The 20,114-nt window shown below is 41.4% G+C and overlaps 1 protein-coding gene across 2 annotated transcripts in view; it reads right to left on the bottom strand.

Annotated features, from left to right (window-relative positions):
* Positions 1-4,528: 4,528 nt before the first annotated feature.
* stxbp5l (syntaxin binding protein 5L) overlaps positions 4,529-20,114 on the bottom strand; it is a 125,580-nt gene continuing 109,994 nt past the window's right edge. For both annotated transcript variants that reach the window (XM_061088708.1, XM_061088709.1), the window contains 7 exons: positions 15,070-15,251; positions 9,104-9,341; positions 7,138-7,501; positions 6,707-6,872; positions 5,841-5,952; positions 5,401-5,621; positions 4,529-5,053 (listed from right to left, as the gene is read on the bottom strand). In XM_061088708.1, the coding sequence (XP_060944691.1) occupies positions 5,012-5,053; positions 5,401-5,621; positions 5,841-5,952; positions 6,707-6,872; positions 7,138-7,501; positions 9,104-9,341; positions 15,070-15,251 (1,325 nt within the window). In that variant the 3' untranslated portion in view covers positions 4,529-5,011. The remainder of the gene's footprint in view (positions 5,054-5,400; positions 5,622-5,840; positions 5,953-6,706; positions 6,873-7,137; positions 7,502-9,103; positions 9,342-15,069; positions 15,252-20,114) is intronic.

Here is a 20,114-nt window from a genome sequence, read left to right as displayed (position 1 = left end):
TGGGACTAATTGGTTTATTTTGATTTTATTTAATTATAGATTGCAGCCAGCTCAGGTCGTTTTCTGCACTTTCTGAATGTGGTTTTTCATTGTCTTGTTGCAATATGCATGGATGTCTCTGGAAAAGATGACGGCTTGACGGCGGCAGATGCTGCTACAAAATCTAGATGTACTTTTCGGCATTAATGGTGCCATCACAGAAGTTTAAGTTACCTACAAGAGCACTGACACAATCCCATACCAGACAGATGCTGGTTTTTGGACTTTTGGCTGGTAAAAGTCTTGATGGTCCTTTACATCTTTGGTCTGAAGTACACAGCATCCATTTATTCCAAAAAAGACTTGAAATACTGACTCGTCTGACCAAAATACACGTTTCCACTGTGTTGTCCAGACAAGTCGACGGCGCTTCTGGACACGGTTAAGTTAAGACTTCCTTTTGGCACAGTAAAGTTTTACAGGCATTTGTAAATGTAACTACTTATTGTAGTGCCGGTCAAAGGTTTGCCAAAGTAATCCTGAGCCCATGTGGTTATATTGCTTTTGGATAAATGACAGTTCTTGATGCAGTGTCGTCTGAGGGATCGGAGAGCACGGTCAGTCAGCTTAGTCTTGAGCTCTTGCTCTTTATGCACTGCAATTCCTCCAGATTACTTAAATCTATTAATGATGTTATGCACCGCAGGGGATGGGATATCCAGTCCCTTCCTTTACTGCTTTGAGGAACACTGTTCTTAAACATTTCAATAATTTTCTCACACATTTGTGGGCAAACTGGCGATCCTCTGCCCATCTTTCCTCTTAAAGACCTAGGCCTTTCCTGGATGCTGCTTTTGTACCGAATAATGATAATAATCACCTGTTGACATCACCTATTTCAAATCACTTCATTTTTTTCATCATTCTAGGTGATTACTAGCCCTTAATTGCAATATTGCATGTAGGTAAATAGGCACAGGGTTTTTGATAGGGAGAATGCAGTCCATTGTGATTCCAGTGTTATATCATTGACTGTATATAAAGACTGACATGCGCTTGGTCATTGATAGCTCTCTCCACTAATCGCAAAAGGCTTCAAAACGTGTATGTTCGGACCGGTCAGTGCTACAATGTCGCCCTAGTTATCATGTTGTTATACTACTATTAAGTATTACACTACTACTTATAATGATAATAGTAATAATAATAGTAATAATAAGTTATGTTGCATTTTTCTTTACAATGTTACAAAATGATTAACAGACAAGGCAGATGAGGGACATAAAGCACACAAGATTTATAGCAGTATGAATGAATACAATGAATATAAAAGAAATAAAAACTGTTTAAATCAATGCAAATCAATCGTTTCCAATGGGTTTCAGAAAGAGAAAGGTTTTAAGACAAGATTTAAAAGAAGCTATAAAGGCAGGAGAGTCTGCAGATCACAAACTACATACTATACGTTACATACTAAAGGGAATATGTAAGTAAGGTGCTGGGCATTTTAAGCCCTTACAAATGAGTAAGAAGGTATTGTTACCTAAAGTAAAAATACCACGTTGTAAAAATTACTCCATTACAGATAAACATCCTAAATCTAATTTTACAAAAGTGAAAGTATGAGGGTGAAGTATCTGATATTATTTGGTTATTATGGCTGATGAATTATTGTGTTAGTAGTATTTTACTTTTGAGATGTTGCTGATTATAAAAGTGTTATGCACAGTTCCATAATGTAATCTATTACAATAGATAACATTCAATTAGCTCATATGTCGTGTTTATGAAATCCTATTTTGAAAAGTAACTAACTATTAGGTGAATGTTGCGATGTATTTCCCAATCAACTTTGGTTAAAAGATGTTGTGTAAATAAATATACTTAGTTACATTTCACCACTGAGCATTATGATGAGCTAGTATGGAGGAAAATAATTATCATTAACACCCCATCATCTATTTTCATTTCAGAGTTTCAAGGTACAGGATTACACTGAATCCCTTCTTGTGGTGAAAGAATTCAAAATCATAAAGCAGCAATTTTTTTACACCAACCAGGTGGATGCAAAATAACTTTGTTTTCAACATTTAAGAGTGAAACTGCCTGGAAACAAGAAGGTAAAAATCCCCATATGAAACACTGTGTTGCACTTTTCACACACATTTATTTTCCTAGCGACCAGTGAATCTCAGCTCTCAGCTTTGTACATCAATCAATGTTTATTTCAGCTTTTGCATCAACATATTTTCAGTTCTTTTTTTTTTTGCCAAGTAATTTTCTAATACACTAGTATAATATCAATAAGAACAAAAAGTGGTAGAATCCATTTAAATAAGACAAACTTTGCTGCCATCATTGAGAAAACCAGAGAAATGCCTTTTTCAGGATACGACAGTGTGAAGAAGAACTACAGAGTCCCAGTGATTTAGACAGAGCCAGAATACCAGATACAGTACCAGCAGTAACAGGTACAACATATACAGAGAAAAATATCTCAAGAGTGTCTTCTTCTTTTTTTTGTTTCACCTTTCACCCAAGATTGAACTGTACAGTCAATATAAAAAACAAAAAACATACTAACAAAACACCCTGTCAGTAGAAGTCAGATTTTTTTCTTTTTAAATCAACTTTCTTGTAGTTTTTGTGATTTTTTATGTGATTTCTCCGCCGTTGACAGAACTGCACTGGACACAAATCTCATTGATGGTACAGCGTAAGAAGAGAAATGTATCATTTCTGTTGTCAAGTTTAAGACATCTCATTCAATCAGGTCATGTGTAATGACTGAAATCCCCGAGGCTCTGCTTCTGGATTTCAGGCGGAAACAAATGGGTTTGAAGGCCTTTTAATGAAGCCTCAGCTGACAGGAAGTAAACTGAAACGACGAAGCGGATTATTCTGAGTATATGTGTCGCTGCGCATTTTTTACATGGGAGTGACGTCAACAGGAACAAGACACAATGCGTCGCACGGGTTAATGCTTGTGAGCATAAAGGCCTGAAGTGTGAGAGATAAGATATCAGTAATCCCCGTTCAGCTTTTCAGATTGATTCAAAATACAGACGAATACATGTAGTACAAAATATCCCCTTCAGTTAATGCTGTTTTAACATGTCGTGTGGCTACCCAGTGACATGTACTACACAATCACAATATGATACACAACAATGTATCATGGAACATTTGTCGTTTTTCACATACAACAGCCCTGGTTGAGAGGACTTTCACCATCAAATATAAGACTGTGACAAGAGGATATAGTCATCAAGAACAATATTGAACGGAAATGAAAGAGCAAACATATTTGCCCTCGGTTGAAATTTTTGCAAATGTTTTACACATGTACATAGTTTCTTCACTGACTCAACATCTGAACAGCACTTGAAAAAAATGAAATAATACTCTAACTTCTGCTGAAACTCACGAGTGTTTAAACGGACGTGATTCCAGGTCTGCGCTCTGTGTTCCCCGAGGACCAATCCGGTTCAACACTGGGAAACGCACACGCCACCACTTTAAGGGCCGAGGGAGAGATAGACAGGAGGGTGTCATTCATTTTTGATTGCTTTGGCAGAGAAAGAGTCTGCTTGAACACTTGTTGGTGCTCTTTCTCACTGTTACACACACACACACACACACACACACACACACACACACACACACACACACACACACACACACACACACAACCTAATGGCTCACTAAACTTGTACACCCGACAAAGGCAGCTAATGACTCAAATGGCGAACGATTGACAACCCAAGAAATAATAAAAAAACACCCTCACATATATATATATATTTAGATTTATTTTTTTCCAAAAGAAAAAGGACTCTGATAAATGCCCTTATGGCCAAGAACCTTCTCTCATCTGCTCTGATCAACAGGAACCACATGTTGAATACTCACTAGTCTTCAGCTCTTTGTTTGTTTACAGTAAGTAGATTCACCCATCTTGTTTTTTTTTATGGCACGTGAATAGTACATATTTTCGTATAGATATAAACACACTGTGTCCAGAATACACGTTTAAATGTCTTTCAGCCATCGCGTACGTCATATATCAATCTGCTCTCTGCTCTTTCATACAATTATAGTTGGGCAGCGAGATATTCGTCATTATCGTTTAATGCTTTTATTATGTAGCAGCAGCCGTAAAGTGAAATTAATGGTATGTGATCAGACAGTGCGGAGTTAAGTGTAAATACTACTGATTCGTGTTTGCACTGCGCAGCCCAGAGTAATTGGTTATAACAAAGTTGTAGCGCTATGCTAAGTGTGTGTAGAGAAAGCTTAGTATGTGCATTTATATTGTGTCAAGTAATATTTGCTGAAACTGAGAACATAAAATTTAAATGAACCAAAGAGGAAAAATAATTAAAGGGAAAGGAACACAACTTTTGGCTTAATAGCAATGCAGGTATACATTTCCCTTTTTATATATATATATATTTTTTTTTTGTCAGTATTTCAAAAAATATAAAGTTTTTTATAGTTTCTGTTGTTGGCTTATATTATTAAATAAAACTTTTTTTTGTATCTCCTGTTAAAGTAGCATGCTGCTTTTTAATATGGCAGTTGGATATTTTTAATAGTCATCCATTTTTGTTTCATGCATTTGTTGTTGGTTTCGTAACTTTTGAGTATCTACACAGTGAGGTCCAGAAAATCCAACCATACACACACACACACAAACATACACACAAACACTCTCTCGCTCTCTCACACACACAGACACACACACATGCAAGCTTTGCCGGATATTCCCACTTTCTTCATTCCTTTAAATGTCGCCACCGTCTTTCTATCCTCATCACAGCGTGTCTAGACAAGGAACTCAGGAACTAGCCCGTCCCGGTCATTCAACAAGGTGACAGTGCCGCAAACATAGCCTGTCCACAAGCTGTAAAGACAAAGTCACTCTTGAGTCTCTCTTTTTGATTGCTCCCATCTGCAGAGGGAAAGTCCCTGTCCCGGCATAAAGCTCTCAGCAGTCTCAGGGCAGCCTCCGCCCTCTGTGCTGCTGCTGTTAGAACTGGTACCACTTCTTGTCCTTGCACTTAAGCATCAGCTGTGAAAAGACAAAAAGGAGAAGGGCTCCGTGATGAATAATAAACAAAACTGTGTCTGTAACAAACAAACATTAGTGGCGGAGTAAATGAAAGGGACAGTAATGGTGAACCGTCACGATCATTTTGGTTTTCAGGCATTAACCAATGATTACTAACAAAACGATTAAAAACTACCAAAAATGCGAATGAGCTGAAAGTAATTGAGCAAATTATCCTAAAACTTGTATCCTAATCTTGATTTTACCTCAGTATTCTTAAACACGTATTTAAACCAAGATTAAGATCAAATTTGATGACCATAAATATTTTGTCTATGAATTACTACCATAACAATTCTTGTGTTCACCTCATGAGCGTGTTTGGAGAAGCCCTCTGCACTGGACATCATGAGAGCGGTCCGTTCCTCCAGCTCCCCGAGTCGCTGGCCTCTTTCATCCAGAGCGATACGAGCCCGAGCCAGATCCCCCACCACCCCCGTCGCTGCCACCTTCATGCCCTCCATCCCCACCTGGCCAGGGATGTGCTGCGCCAGGCTGCGGGACGCCTTCCCAGCTGAGGCCTCACCGACTGTCAACAACACCAGGTCACAAAATGAAGAGAGAAAAGCGATAGTGAAATGTAAAGCACTTTCACATAACCCTCAGCTAATCGCACAGTTAACCCTAACATTTTTTACACCTTATGTTTCTTATATGATTATCACTTATGTCATCTTTTGGGTGAATTAGCACACACGGAAGTTAAGCACTTTACATTGAGAAAAATAAAAACAAGGAATAAACCCACAGAGCTCCTCTCTGTCGACGGTGTTGGCGTTTCCTCCGAAGAATCCTTTCAGGAAGCCTCTGTTCTGGGCCTCGGGCGTTTCTATTGGTGTGAACAGCTCGCCGAGCATTTCCTGCAAATAATGAACATGAACTAAATCTAAGAATTCACAGCAATTGATACAGTTTTTTTATCAAACAATCATTTCCAGTTGTGCACCAGGGACAAAGCCACAACATTTGTTGATCACACTGGTCATCAATGAGGTATGGTGAGGTGGAAGTGCACATATATATTATATATATATGTATATATAACAGTATAATAATGTTCTTCTTACTGTACATTGACAGTGAGAACTAGACCATAATGTGAGTAACCAACCACTGTTTGCCTGCAGGTGGCAGTATGGCAGCACAGCATCATTTTCACAGCTCCACTGACATATGTTATCATTAGTGAGAGTGCAGTGATGGTTGTTGAGAATAAACACCTCTAGAAATATGATCGGGTTTACACACACACACACACACACACACACACACACACACACACACACACACACACACACACACACGGTAGTTCAGACCACATATGACAAGTGTGACATTTCTTTTCAATAGCTGCTGTCAGCTCTGGGCTTTATAAACAGTGGGGACAAAGGCGTTGTTTAATTACTGCACAAACACTTTTCTGAACTCAGAACCACAGAGTGAGATGACACAAATTGTCAAAGTGGATGCCCACACACTGATGCCAAAGTAGTGAGATCTTATCTGTACATAATGTCTTTAATAACACTTTAATCTGATGATGTTGCATTGAACAGACTCAAACACACACTCAAACCCCCCCACACACACACACACACTAACTGCGGTACTGACCTGCAGGTTGTCACACATCTCCTGGCTGTAAGTAATTCTCTGGATCTCTGTCGGGGAGCTGAGATAGAGAGCCTGCCCCCCGTGGGTGAAGCAAAAGGTTCTTGCGATGCGCATGTCTGTCAGAGGCAGGTAGTTGACATCCATCAGCGGTCTTAGACTGGGGAGACTAGGCAAGAAGAAAGGGACGAGTTAGATAACCTGCAGGAACATCTGAATAACACAAACTCTAGTCTGCACAGTAAACCACACGCACAGCTAAATGTACACAGCACGATTACAGAAATGAAATAGTTATGATTATCAAATCTAATTTAATCAAATATCAGGATTCAACACAATTTGATAATGTGCAAAAATAGTGCCACTGATTCAGGGCTTTCCTGTATTCAGACCACTTCGGTATTTTCACATTGTTGCAGCTGTCTTTGTACCTGAGTGTCATCACGTGACCGTTGGCACAGAAGCAGGCGAGGCACACGCTGTTACACGCGGACACCACGTCGGCCCGCAGCACGAAGGACGACTCTGTGATGTTGTGGACGAAGAGGCAGGACTGCGAGGGCATCAGGAACACTTTGGCCTGCCTCTCGGAGCACACCACGGCCAGATGTCCGTCCCCGCAGGCGTCCTGGGACGACGACGGCGAAAAGTTGACCAGCTTGCGCCTCCGCGGTCGATCGGGGTCCTCGAGGGCGTTGGGGTCCCGCCAGGCCTCGTAAGGGCTCTGAATGACCCCCCCCATGCAGTCCAAGAAGCCAAAGCGCAGCACTGAGCCCTTTAGCATCAGGACCGTCCCTGCAAGGGTTTGGGACGAGACAAGAGAGGAAAACATGAGACCTCAAGTGTTCCGAAGCCACAGCAGACAACTGTCACAAATATCTCCATAGCAACCTAGTGTCTGAGTATCACAGCACAATACACATAATGCTGAGAATAATTAGTATGTATTATAAACTTGACTATTCCAACCCTCAAGTCATTTTTTACAGAAGGGATTTCACTTGAATGTATTTCTCTTGCCTTTACTTATGTATATTTTATCATTTTCTTTTGACGTTACTTTTAAATTTTGTTGTATTATGTTATCTGATGTATTTTTAAATGACATTGTAAAAATGTGCTCCTTGTATTGTTTTCTGGCTTTTATTTGTGCTCTTTGTAATGGTTGTGGAAAGGTTCTATATAAATAAAGTTATTATTATTATTTGAATAGCGTTGGTAACGTCAGTATAAATAAACGATGCAAGTCCCAGTACTTGTTTTCAACTCTTGTCTCCATAGTAATCCATTACTTTCACATAACACTAGAGTGTGCCGATATTATTCTCAAACACATCATTTGTTGCGTTGGAGACGGTTCACTGTCTCCAGAGGAAATCCCCGGCAGCACAGACAGAGCTCAACAATACTCGCTTCGCTGATCGCCAGTTTTTCAGGATCTGTGACCTTCCAGTAAAAAGCTCGCTTCTTGTTCGCATGGTCTCCAGAGAACAGCTGCTGCTTCAAAGGGCCTGGATTTTTGGTTCAATTGATGTTTATACCCTGAGACGAGAGACCTTTCTCCTCACGCAGCAGGGCTCCTGGGCTAGTGATGTGTTAATTCACTGGCTCAGTTTTGTTTAGTCAGAGTGCGAACACGTCAGAGCTGCAAAATCCATCCTTTCTCTGAGTGCAGAATTTAGTCAATGTGAGACCATGCATGACAAATGCCCGTCAAGAGTTTCTCCATGACAACAAACTCCCCCTCTAATTGAGACTAATGCCGTTTAAGACGCTTTCTAGTATGAGCGGGACCCAGGGAGAGTTGAGCCTTCGAGTGCTGCTCGCACGGCGAAGCAGCCCATTTAATTCCTGAGGAAATTGCCTGCTCTTATTCTAAAAGCCTTGTTTTGCGTCAACACTGAGATGTCTCATTTGTCTGAGTGGATGTTTTGTGTCAAACATACAAGTGGTGTTGTAATGGGAGCTGGTGTTTTACTTCAGATCAGGGTCTTGTGGTTTTTCCGACACCATTTTATTATTTCTGAAGAACTTGTCCACATCACAGTCATGAGGGGAACAAGGAGAATACTAAAGACGTATTCCTGCAATGGGAACATGTTGGTTTGGTGCTGTTCTATTCGCTGTTTGATGGCAACACTAGAGGATGAAAACCAATCAAATCCAAGATGTAAATTTACTGAGTACAGTAAACTGACTAATATTTTCAATCTTTCAAGTAAGGTCCAAAACATAAGTCACTTTGACTTAAAATTGTAGATCTAATGCTGAGAACTAAATCACCAGTGCACACAAGAAAAGTAATGTATCCCTGTTGGTGCAAGAAAACTGCACAACTACATTTAATCAGAACCTGAAAAAGGTACATGACACCTCTGATGAAACCCTGGTACTTACCACAGGGGCCGATGGTGACCGCCTCCTCCATCCTCTCCTCCTGGTCAGTGGGAAGGGACATCGGGATGAGCACGACCACGCCCAAGCTGGTGCCCACCCACAAACACGGGGTAGGCAGGGCGTCACTCTTGCGCCCGTAGGACTCTCCGAACTGCAGCGTGGTGATTGCCTCCTTGGTGTCCCGGTCGATGCTGGACACGCTGGAGCTGCGCGAGCGGCTGAAGGAGTTTTCACGACTCTCCGCAGCTGCCGCCGAGCACAGGAGGAAACGATGCGAGAAGAGAGAGACATGAAGGGGTGAAGAGAGAAAGAAGGGAAAGAGAAGACAGAAGAAAGAGAAAATAGAGATTTATGGCAACAACGAGATGGACGAAGAAGACGGAGAGGTGACATGAGGGGACGACAGGTTAATTAGAAAATGGTTTTCTGTGTGTGAGGAGAGAGAGTGACAAGGAGTGCAAAAGACAAGTACTCCTCCGTGTGTCGTGGAAAACACCGGAACAAACAGGGAAATGCCAACGAGAGGTGACACACGGAGAAGGAACGTGATCGAACATTACGAGGGGACGAGAAGACGGAGACCTTATTTTCACATCACACGCCTGTGCACACACAAACACTTCTGTTGTCTTTAATTTGAACTGCTGGTTCGACTCACTGTTCAGGCCTGGTGATACACACACTGAGAGACACAAACACACACACACACACACAGGAGAATGCACACACTGCACGAAACCCAGAAAACGTCTTTAACTCTATTTTAGTGCAGCCCATTCACGTCCACACCATTGTGTACTTTAAAACTCCATCATAGAAGTATTTCTGTATTGCTGCACTTCTGAATAATTCAAAGCCAGGCAACGTGGAGTTCTGCCTTCCCCGGCAAGCAGAGTTTATGTAACAACAACTGCTGTGTGCCAATGAAGTATGCTGACTGCAAAACATACACTATACACTGACTGACTGCTGCTATATAAAGATTGCATCACAGCCTCCCCTACACCTCAGGACGAGAGCACTTCTAGGCGTGATTCAGACAGAACAGGGCCACGGGACGGACGTACTTACTGACGGAGGAGGGAAGGACATAGTGACTGACTGACGGGAGGGACGGACAAACGTGTAGTAGTCAGCAGGACAGCGGTTGATGGGTTTGTGGCCGAGGCCCCCTTACCTCTCTCATTCCAGCAGTAGGCGCTGGAGCTGTGGTGCTCGTCGTGGGAGTACATAGAGACTCCGTGCAACTGCTGAAGCATCGCCCTCCTCGATGCATAACCTATTCACCCCCCACCACAACATGAGACCCGTCGGACAAACCACAATCGCCCAGACCCAGAGAAATCAATACACACACACACACACACGCACACACACGCACATGGGTGCACACACATAGCCACCCAGCCAAGAACCAGACATGATGGACAGCAGTACCAGAGGATGAAAGAAAGGGGAAGAGAGAAAGATGCAGCTGAGTGTGAGCTGAGAGATTCCTTGAAATATTAACAGAAAGAGAGAGTGACTGAAAAATAGGCTACGTTTCTTGTGGCCACACAATCTTTACTCAAAAGAAAAACATTGTCTCTCTAAACACCATCTCAACACCGTCTGCTCAACCCAACACTGGTTGTCCCAAATGGGGACCAGAGATAACGTACAGCGCTGTAGCTGTAACCAAAATGTGATGCTGCTCCCTCTGAAACTGCTATGAGCACAAAATAGTGCATCCAACAATCGGGAAAAAGAAAAATCAACGTAACACAAAAGGGACATGAAAACGCAGATAAAGATGTAAATTCTGTCAATTCTGGTATCGAGACAACCCTGCTGCGAGCAGACACACAGGCGAAATAGCCTTCTGCCGTGAGTCTCGGTGGCAGCGGCTCAGCTTTTGCCGTGTGTGTCACTGGGGTGCGTTTACCCTGTGTGACAGAGCCTGTGGGGGGGCTGGCTAATGAAAGTCAGGCAGAGTGGAACACTGGCAGGACACAGGGCCCCCTGGGGCGGGGGCTGCTTCACAGGGAGCTAGAGAGCCAGGTGAGGCAGTGTCAGAGTGTGATAGGAAGAGACGGACAAGGTGCCAGATTTATGCCGTGGTACATGCACATGCATCCACACACTTTAGAGAGACAGGGACGGACACATGGAGACAGCTACTGAACACCTGGTCATATCTATTTACCACCAATGACTGTGAATAGAGAATTGTGCCACATTTTGTGTTAATTGTGCAATTAATTGGGAACTGATACATTTTTGACCTGAAAAACCAGAGTCTTTAAGTTGTTCAATGCAGCGATTCAACAGGGACTTCTTACATCACAATATCAGGTGTGTGGTTTCAGTTTTTTTTTTTGTTTCGGACGTGGGTGTACGGAGGTGCAGAACAGAACATCCTTTGAAAGCCTCTTCAGCATCTGGCCAGGTAGTTACTGAGTCACCTTACTGCAGAGCACAGCAAAATATATCTGAGTTCTCCCTCTTTTACCTGTAAAATGTTGATATTATGAGATACTATTAACTATTATATTGTTTGTGACTATATTTAAATCGAAGGCTACACTCACCTCTCTTAACTTACACACACACACTATCTTACAGATGTTCCTGTTCTTTAACTGTCACTTTATTACCATGTCCACAGGCGAATCTAATGTTATCATACCATAACATCTTCAATATTTAATGGCTGTGCTGCCTCACCAACAGAGGAGGTCGTGACGTGGATACTGTATATTCAGTTTCGCTTCCCCTGCCATTTCCCTCCCCTGTCTCCTCTCCTGGAATGCAGGCCTCATTAACATCGGCCTCACCTCTGGCACTGCTTGTTGACCTTTAATTATTCCAGTGATCCTGCTGGCTCTTCACTGTGGTAACCCAGTGCAACTGATAAACAACAGCGCCCAAGGTGAGAGCAGTCAGTGAATATGCATCGGCCTGCTGAGAAATGAAATGAATGAATAAAAGCACATTACAGCTTGTGCAGATAGTGGATATTCTTGATTTTTCAAATGATTTCCTCCCACGCTGTTTGTGAATCAGACATTTGACATAAAAGGTTGGGAAAAGTCAAAGATGGTTTTGATATAAGGGGCAGTTTAATTGGGTCCAATACAAAATCATGGACTTAGAAGGCAAGACAATTTACCCTTGTGTCACACCATGTGACATTCTGGATACAGGTGACCACTCTAAATCGATTAAAGCCAGAGCCACTCTCTCAACGTTTCCTCAGCACATTTGAGCAGGAGGACAGATGGTAGCACTCAGGCACACAGGGGTGAGGGTTGTCCTTAAGGAGATGGTGACACTCTTCTTTAGTTTTACAGAGATTGTTGAATATCTGATAATGGATTTAGTGAATGTCTTAACCCGTAATACTATGTTAGTACAGCCTAGGGTTAGTATAAGGTTTCCTAATAAATTAAAAAGTCTGTCAACCTTTTTTTATGGATATTTTCATACGTTCTATTGCCTTAATACTTTGGAAAATAAATGTCATCTATTGTCTGCATTGGTGCGGCTGCTACTGCAGCTGTAGCCCAGGCAGTGGCTTTAATAAAACATTCAGCTTATGCTGATGTAACATTTTTTTCTCCCCTGGCTCCAGGTCAATGTGGTATAATGAGGCTGATGAAGATGGCAGAGGGAGTCTAATTGCAGAATTGATGTAAAATAGTCAGCTGTGACTCAACAAGCAACACTGCACCTATCCGGATTATTTTTAGCATCAATATTCAACACCAGTTTAGAACCATTTAAGATTTGCACAATCGAAAAAAAGGCCCAGATTAAGAACCTTTATAATTCTATAGCTCAAAACAGCCTCGACTAAAAGCAAATACTGACAGGAGCGTGTGTGAGTGACCTCTCCAGCCAGAGCTTTCCAGACGTGGACTCTCCTTCAGAGCATTATATAAAATCTCCTGCCTGTGGAGTACTATCCCAAATGTTGCACATTTCAAATTAGAGCATTTAGATGTTTGGCCGATCATTGTGTGTCTGTCAGTCACTGGCTATTGTCTGCCGTCCCCACTTTTATTTCCATCCACTGTCAAAACAAAGGGAATCTACAAATTTGCAGCTACAACATCAATAGATGTCCTTCAGCAATGTCTGACGCCTGACAGTGACAGACTAAGTGCAAGATTTCATACTGTGTGATTAAATGTTCTTGCACATTACTGACAGAGGCCATTATCTGTGTCGGTTCTCAGGTCAAAATCTTAAAATGACGCTGCCTGGAGGGTCATTTTAGGTCTTTACTTGAAAGCAAATTCATTTATTTTCTCTTTTACTGTCATTGAAAAATGTTTTTGCGGTTTAAACGAGTTGAATGAAAGACTTTTTCAGACCTTACATAAACCCTGAATACAGTAGTGATAAAAATACCTTTAGGCATCACACACAGAGACAGAGGGACATAATTACACACTCAAAACACACACACGCACGCAAATCTCCACACTTATCATGGGTAGTATACGAGGCCACTCGGGCCAATCCATTTCCAGGCAGTGCAAGTCAAAGACAGGGTGTGAATAAAACGAGTTCAAATGGAGGCAAAAGAAAAGAAATGTCAGATCTGTCAAAATGCCAGAGTGCGAGTCGTGCTCCAACGGTTGTCTCTAACTGCTTAATCACCTCTTTTATGTGTATGGGGGGAAAAAATTGCATGATCACCTGCAATACAAATAAACTGCGTATACTCATACGCAAGGACATTAATAAGTGATGAAAAGCCTCCCTTAGCTCAACATTTTGTGGGTTATGAGAAGGTTGGACAGTGTGGCCACAATACACAAACCTAACTTGAGCTCAGTTACTCATCAAAAAACTAAAACATCTACAATCGCTTTACGAGACGAGGGAGAAATATGAAAGAAATGAGGCTAAAATGTTACCTCATCTAACTATATGACTGGATGGGGGTAAAAAACGTGACATTAATTTCTAAAACCTCAGTGCTGCTTTCAGAGTTAAATACATGCAGAATTCTGATGCAGAGGATTAAAAAAGAAAAACAGGCATTGAAGAAGTCAAAATGAATCAGTTAATACACTTGAAAATAGCACCAACCTTCAGGGCTGGGACATAGTCGACACAGGCAATCGTGTTAAGAGTCACCGTGCAAGAGCTGCAATGTTGTAAGGTGATGCTAATGCAAGCTGCAGACAATATATATGTTTGAAGTAGCAAAGTAGCTCTCACACTGTTGATTGTTAATGTGGAGGTAGCTGCTGTTAGTGTAAATGTAGAGCAGCTATAATCATCATGTTCTCACTGTCAAGATTCACCTATTGCCTGATTTCCACTTATCTCAGTGTGAAAACACATCCTCTACAGATTTTAGTGACGGCCAATTGAGTAAATTGACCATTTAACAATCTCTGCCCCTCCTATTTACTAAAAAAACACCAAACTCTAAACTTACTACACCAGTTGCTCCCAAACATTTCAGCCTCCTAAAATAAAGGTCACAGATTATGACCCCTGGCATCACAGAAGGTGACAGAGGCAGCTGCTGATTTGAGACACAGACACTAGCATCAGGACGGGCCTTAAAGAGGTACAATTGAGTTTTAAGATGGTAATAGTCAAGCATTTTAGATGTGCATTTTGAGAGATTATATTAACTTTTTTATTGATATTCATTTGAGCAACTGATTCTTTCGCTTATCCGTCATTATCACCTCGGGGGTCATGTAGGGAAAAAGAAAAGAAAATTATAATTTTTATATATTTGTATGGTTCTTCACCCCAGACCCTTATTTTTAATTTTATTCTGTTCCAAATGGTTTTTCACTTTTGCTAACTTGCATTAGCATATGCTTGCCTTGTGTTAACTATGTATCAGGCCTTAAACCACTTACCCCAGGGTGAGAGGAAGGCATGCACTTGTTGGGAGGGAGAACATGTTAGAGAGGTTTAGGGATGGGGAGGGGGGGGGGAGACAAGCACACACCTTCAGTGTGGGACACAGGCAAAGAGATCTCCATGCAAGCAGCAGACTGGGCCTTGCGGAAGGGCGGTCGGCCAGGGCCTCTGCGGGTAAGCCGTGGCCCCTCGGGAGCCAATGGGACGCGAGGCTTCCCCGCCGGGCAGGGCTGGGAGGTGGGGCTAGTGCAATGTCCATTGACATGATCTGTAACAACGGCAAAGCATTAGCAAACAATACAAAGAGGGAAAGAGAGAAACTTTCATTCATATTCAAATCCACGACTGCAATATCCACCATCACAGGTCACTTAGTCTGATAACAAATGGCTTTAAAGAAATAAGCTAATTTTACTAATTTATAATCCTGTTTTATCAGCTTTAAGGAAATATCGATCAGTCGATTGGGGTGATTTATATAAATAAAAGCTGACTTATTACTTTATTACAATAGTACATCACATGACCTATGAAGATGGACATTTTTGCAGTGTCAGAGAAGCAAGCTGATGTTGAAGATCAGATTGTCAATAAGAAAGATGGCAGAAGGTGAGAAAGGAGGACAGAGTGAGTTGCAAAGGGTCGGAGAGCGGTTGGAAATCAGTATGAGCAGGAAGGAGAGAGAGATGCTGGGGGAAAAGAAGAGTGGGTACAATGTGGAGTGTCATATTGTAGTGCAGTCATCCAGTCTGAGCCAGGAAAAAGATATGAAAATCACAAGAAAACAGGCTTGTTTCACTTTGTTTCTTTTCTCCTGTGAATTGTTAGACAACCTTCTTTTTTAGCAGAAGCTGTTTATGTCTTTTGACGACTCAGAGCTTTACAGTATTTACCAGCTTTGACAAAACGCCTACAGTGAAGATCAAATAAATAAGATCGATTATACAAACTGCAATAAATATAATACTATTTTTTAAATTAATTAAGTAAATTCAAGTTTTTGGGCTACATGATCAGCTACAGCCGCTGCTGACAGGAAACACTTGTTACTCTCTGGGATCGTTGCTCTGCATGGCCTCCGCTTAGGGACTGACGGTGGAAGCTTTGTCCTTACTTTTGCCTTTAGAGTCAAACCTTTTTAATGAGATATAGCAGAGCAGCACTATGTGGAGTGGCTGCACTTTACAGTTCTTTGTTTCCTGCAGTTCAGTCGGCGTGTGAGGAAAAAGCTGCCCGGACAGGTAATTACAGCTTCATGATACCAAACGCCACGAGGACTTTTATTCTCACTTCCTCTCAGTGACGAGTAAAAAAAAAAAAGGCTTCTGACGTATTTTTTGGATTATTACGTCTCCTCTCTCAACTTCTGCTGCATGGTTGATGCACAAATGACTCACTTTCAAAGTGAAGATGAAAAGCTCCGGGGTGCCACCCAGTCCGCGTGCATTATGCACAGTTTCACAGCAGGACGGGCCGAGGCAAAGCAGGGAATTGAAAACTGAGGTTAGTATCGGGCCGACTGATCAGGAGCTGCATGAGGGCACCGCTGAGACTCTGTATTGATGTTTTCTCACTCTGAATATCAAACAGAGATGCGGCCGCTCAGTCTTTTGCCACGAAATGCTCTGCAGGAAACTACATAGCAGAAAGAATGGCACTGTATCCTCATCCACATCACCCAACGCATGGACTACCACAATACATCAAGAGTGCACAACCACCGACTCACACACACACGCTAGCACATACACCAAGTAATATTCCCCATAATAGACAGATCCGACGAAAAATATAACATATTCCTATTGAAGTGATTAACCTGATTAAAGATTAGATCAAGTATGATTAATGATACAAATAAGTATTAATATGTATTTCTATCCATTTTACACACAACATACAATATTGACACTTTGTTGTTTAACCTCACAAGAAGTTTAAAATGGTCCTTTGTTGACGACACTAAATGTGTGATGAGGCAAACAAACTTGTTCTTCTCCATTTTTTTTAATTACCTGGCTCATAAAAGATGTAAATAAAACAAAAGCGTTGTTTTTTAACTGTCACACACCAAAAGGTTATTGAATGAGTCACAGGAAAGCACCGGCACATTTTGTGTAGAAGAAGCAGAAGTTTTGTTTGAGGGGACAGCATGTATGACACTGCAGACGCAGAGAAAAGAGAAACCTGAGGTTGTGATGTATATGTGGCACTCATGTAGCAGATGTATGGGTGAGGGGGGGCACTCAGTATCTGTAATGCAGATGATCCAGTCATAATGAAGAGACGGCTGTTTCAGAGAGAAATGATCCAGTTAAAGTGAGGGAAGGAGCGAGTGATCAAATCACTGTAGAGCAAGGCTGTCAATGGAGGAAAAGGTTGTGTAAAATCAGAGGATGGTCCAATCATGATAGAGCGATAGAAAGCCTCAGATTTAAACATGGGCATGAGCTAAGATTCACCTTTATAAACACTTGCAAAATGTAGACGGAACAAATACAGAAGATTGAAATCAAAATACATTAAAGGGGCACAATGGACGAAACGAGTCAGGCCGACAGTCTCATGGGCTGCTTGAACAGGAGAGAGTGACAAGTAAACTGAAAAAGGAAAGTTTGAGTAAGAAAACAAAAAAAAAACACCTACTGCTACATAAAAGCCTACAATACGTGAAATAAGCAGAAAGTCGATGATTCAAAAGAAATCAAATGAAAACTGCTGGCTTTCGCCTACCGTACCAAGATCAGTCTTAAGATCTGTTGGCAGACTTAACTTTCTGCCGGGCCCCTTTACTGAAACAAAAGAATAGGAAACAAAGCACCAGTTAATCCTTTTAAATAAAAATAAAATAAATTAAAAAATAATCTACGGAGCCCCTGAAGTCCCAAAAGAGGATTTTTCAAGTGAGTAACTAGCTCCCAAAAGATAACATCTGGTCTGCACAAGATGAACAAATATAATATTTTGGGAATCCAGGGGCTTCGTACAAATCTAAGACAAAGAATGAACCAAAAAAAGTGCAAAAAGAAGAAACAAATCAAACCAAACAAAATGGAATTCAAATGGAATTCAAATGAAAATACAACCAGAACATGCACAGCAGGCGTATTTCAAAATGCATGCTCCATTGTTGTCCCAGGCCAGTGGAGGCAGCTATATCTACAAGATTAGTATCACCCAGTGAAATAAATGGCCCAGTGAATCATCCAGGCACCAGGATTTATCCTCTTACAACTAGTGGTCAATGTTTTGTTGAGCTGCAACAAGACACTTGGATTTACCCTGGATGTTAAACTCCAGGCACTGCACACATTAGTGAAATCTGATTAACATTAAATTAATTGACATTCTGAAAAAGGTGTGTTTTGTGTTTTCTAAGGCCTGGGATGTCTGACACGGCAGCACAGACAAACAGAGTGACACCACACGGCGTCAAAAACCAGACACTGGAGGGAACAAAATAACTTGTTGAAACATTTTGCAAGTATTTTGCAGTAAGTGGAGAACTGCAAAGGTCAAAGTTGAGATGTCATGAGTAAGTTTCCCCTCTCAAAGAGAAGGCAATGTTTTATTGTTTCTTTGTGGAAGACACAGGATGGCGTTCACATGCGACTGGTCCATAAAAAGACCACATGGAAAAACACTATGAGCATGAATTTGCATTGTCTAGATAGAATTTGACCATTTTTAGTTTTGATTTGATATGTGTCAAAGGAATCAGTGACGATTCATTTTGAAAATAAATGTTGACTCAGGTTTCAATCCTTCTGCCACAGAGGATGCGGGGCCGACTGGCGGAAATGGTGAATCTATTTTTAATCTATTTTAATGTAATACAGCTCATTCCATTTATGCAGTTTATTTGCTGTGAAGGACCACGTAGTCAGCTTAGTATCAAAGGTCATTTTGAGGAAAGATACATTTCTCTTATTACAAAGGAGGAAATTAGGGTGACATGGTGCCCTAATTGAATTCCTCAATCAATGAACTTCTGTGTCCATTTTTTCCAGGAACGAGTAAAGCTTTTCAGATTAGTGTTTCTAATGAGATAATAGATGAGATGTGCATGTGAATGTGTGTGTGTGTGTGTGTGAGTGAGCGTGTGTTTGTGTGTTTTCTTCATAATGAACCATGGGGAGCAGATGCTGCTGCAAAGATATAAACTGTGCAGTGTTCGGGCTACAGTGACAGAGTAAATGTTCTCATAATAAACAAGATTCAAACAGATGGTTCCTCTGTTTAACAGCTCAGTGGCCAAATTAACAATTCATAAAATGTTCATTGTGAATATGAAGAACACGCAGCCAACCACTGCATGTACCAGGATTCATGACCATGGGTCTTAATGATGACATGCTCATTTAAATCTAGTCAGTTGAGAAACAATAGTTCTGAAGGATTTCACCAATCTGTGTTGATAATAAGATTATCACTATAGCTTATGTGCATGGACAGTTTTAATTTGTATATAACATATGTAACACATGTTTGGCAACAGTTTGTGTTGGACTAGCTCCATTTGTGACCTCAACACTCCATATGTTACTTCATGATTTGTTCAAGTTGCGTTCCCAAAGGGAAACGATGGCAAAATGAAAACCTTATTTCCTTGCTGGGCAGTGGGTGGCTCTTCTAAAGGTGATTCATGACTCTGTAGATGGACTGAGGCAGGATTGGTGATTAAATGGTGTTTAAACATTTCTGTTGAATGTGCTGCTCGGGTTTGCTCATGTTCTCCTCCGTGCAAGGCCATGGCAGGTTGAAGATATGCAAGATGACAAGAATACCTTTGAAGATCAAACACACTGCAGGATTAGGAGGTAAAAATACGCCCCTCCACCCCCCGAGGTCCGTAGAAAAGGCTGATGGACTGAATTAGAGTAACATATAGAGTGCTGAGATCCAAAAAGGACCTAATGTTTGGATTTGATCAGGCCACAACACTGATGTTGACGTACACAGCAAGCTGAAGTAATTTTTATCAGCACCACAGCTGCCCACTTAGTGGCCACCATGCGGTTGGTTAGAAATGAGACAGTGATGAATGTTAGCGCAGAGGACAACAAGATGAGATTGCAGGTTTATTGACACACAATCACAAAGACACAATTGGAGACAATCTGAACCATAG

Source organism: Limanda limanda, chromosome 16 (assembly GCF_963576545.1).
Source record: "Limanda limanda chromosome 16, fLimLim1.1, whole genome shotgun sequence".
In the NCBI taxonomy this organism is placed as follows: domain Eukaryota; kingdom Metazoa; phylum Chordata; class Actinopteri; order Pleuronectiformes; family Pleuronectidae; genus Limanda; species Limanda limanda.
Note: the sequence above shows the minus strand (reverse complement) of the source record. Positions and strands in the feature narration are given on the sequence as shown.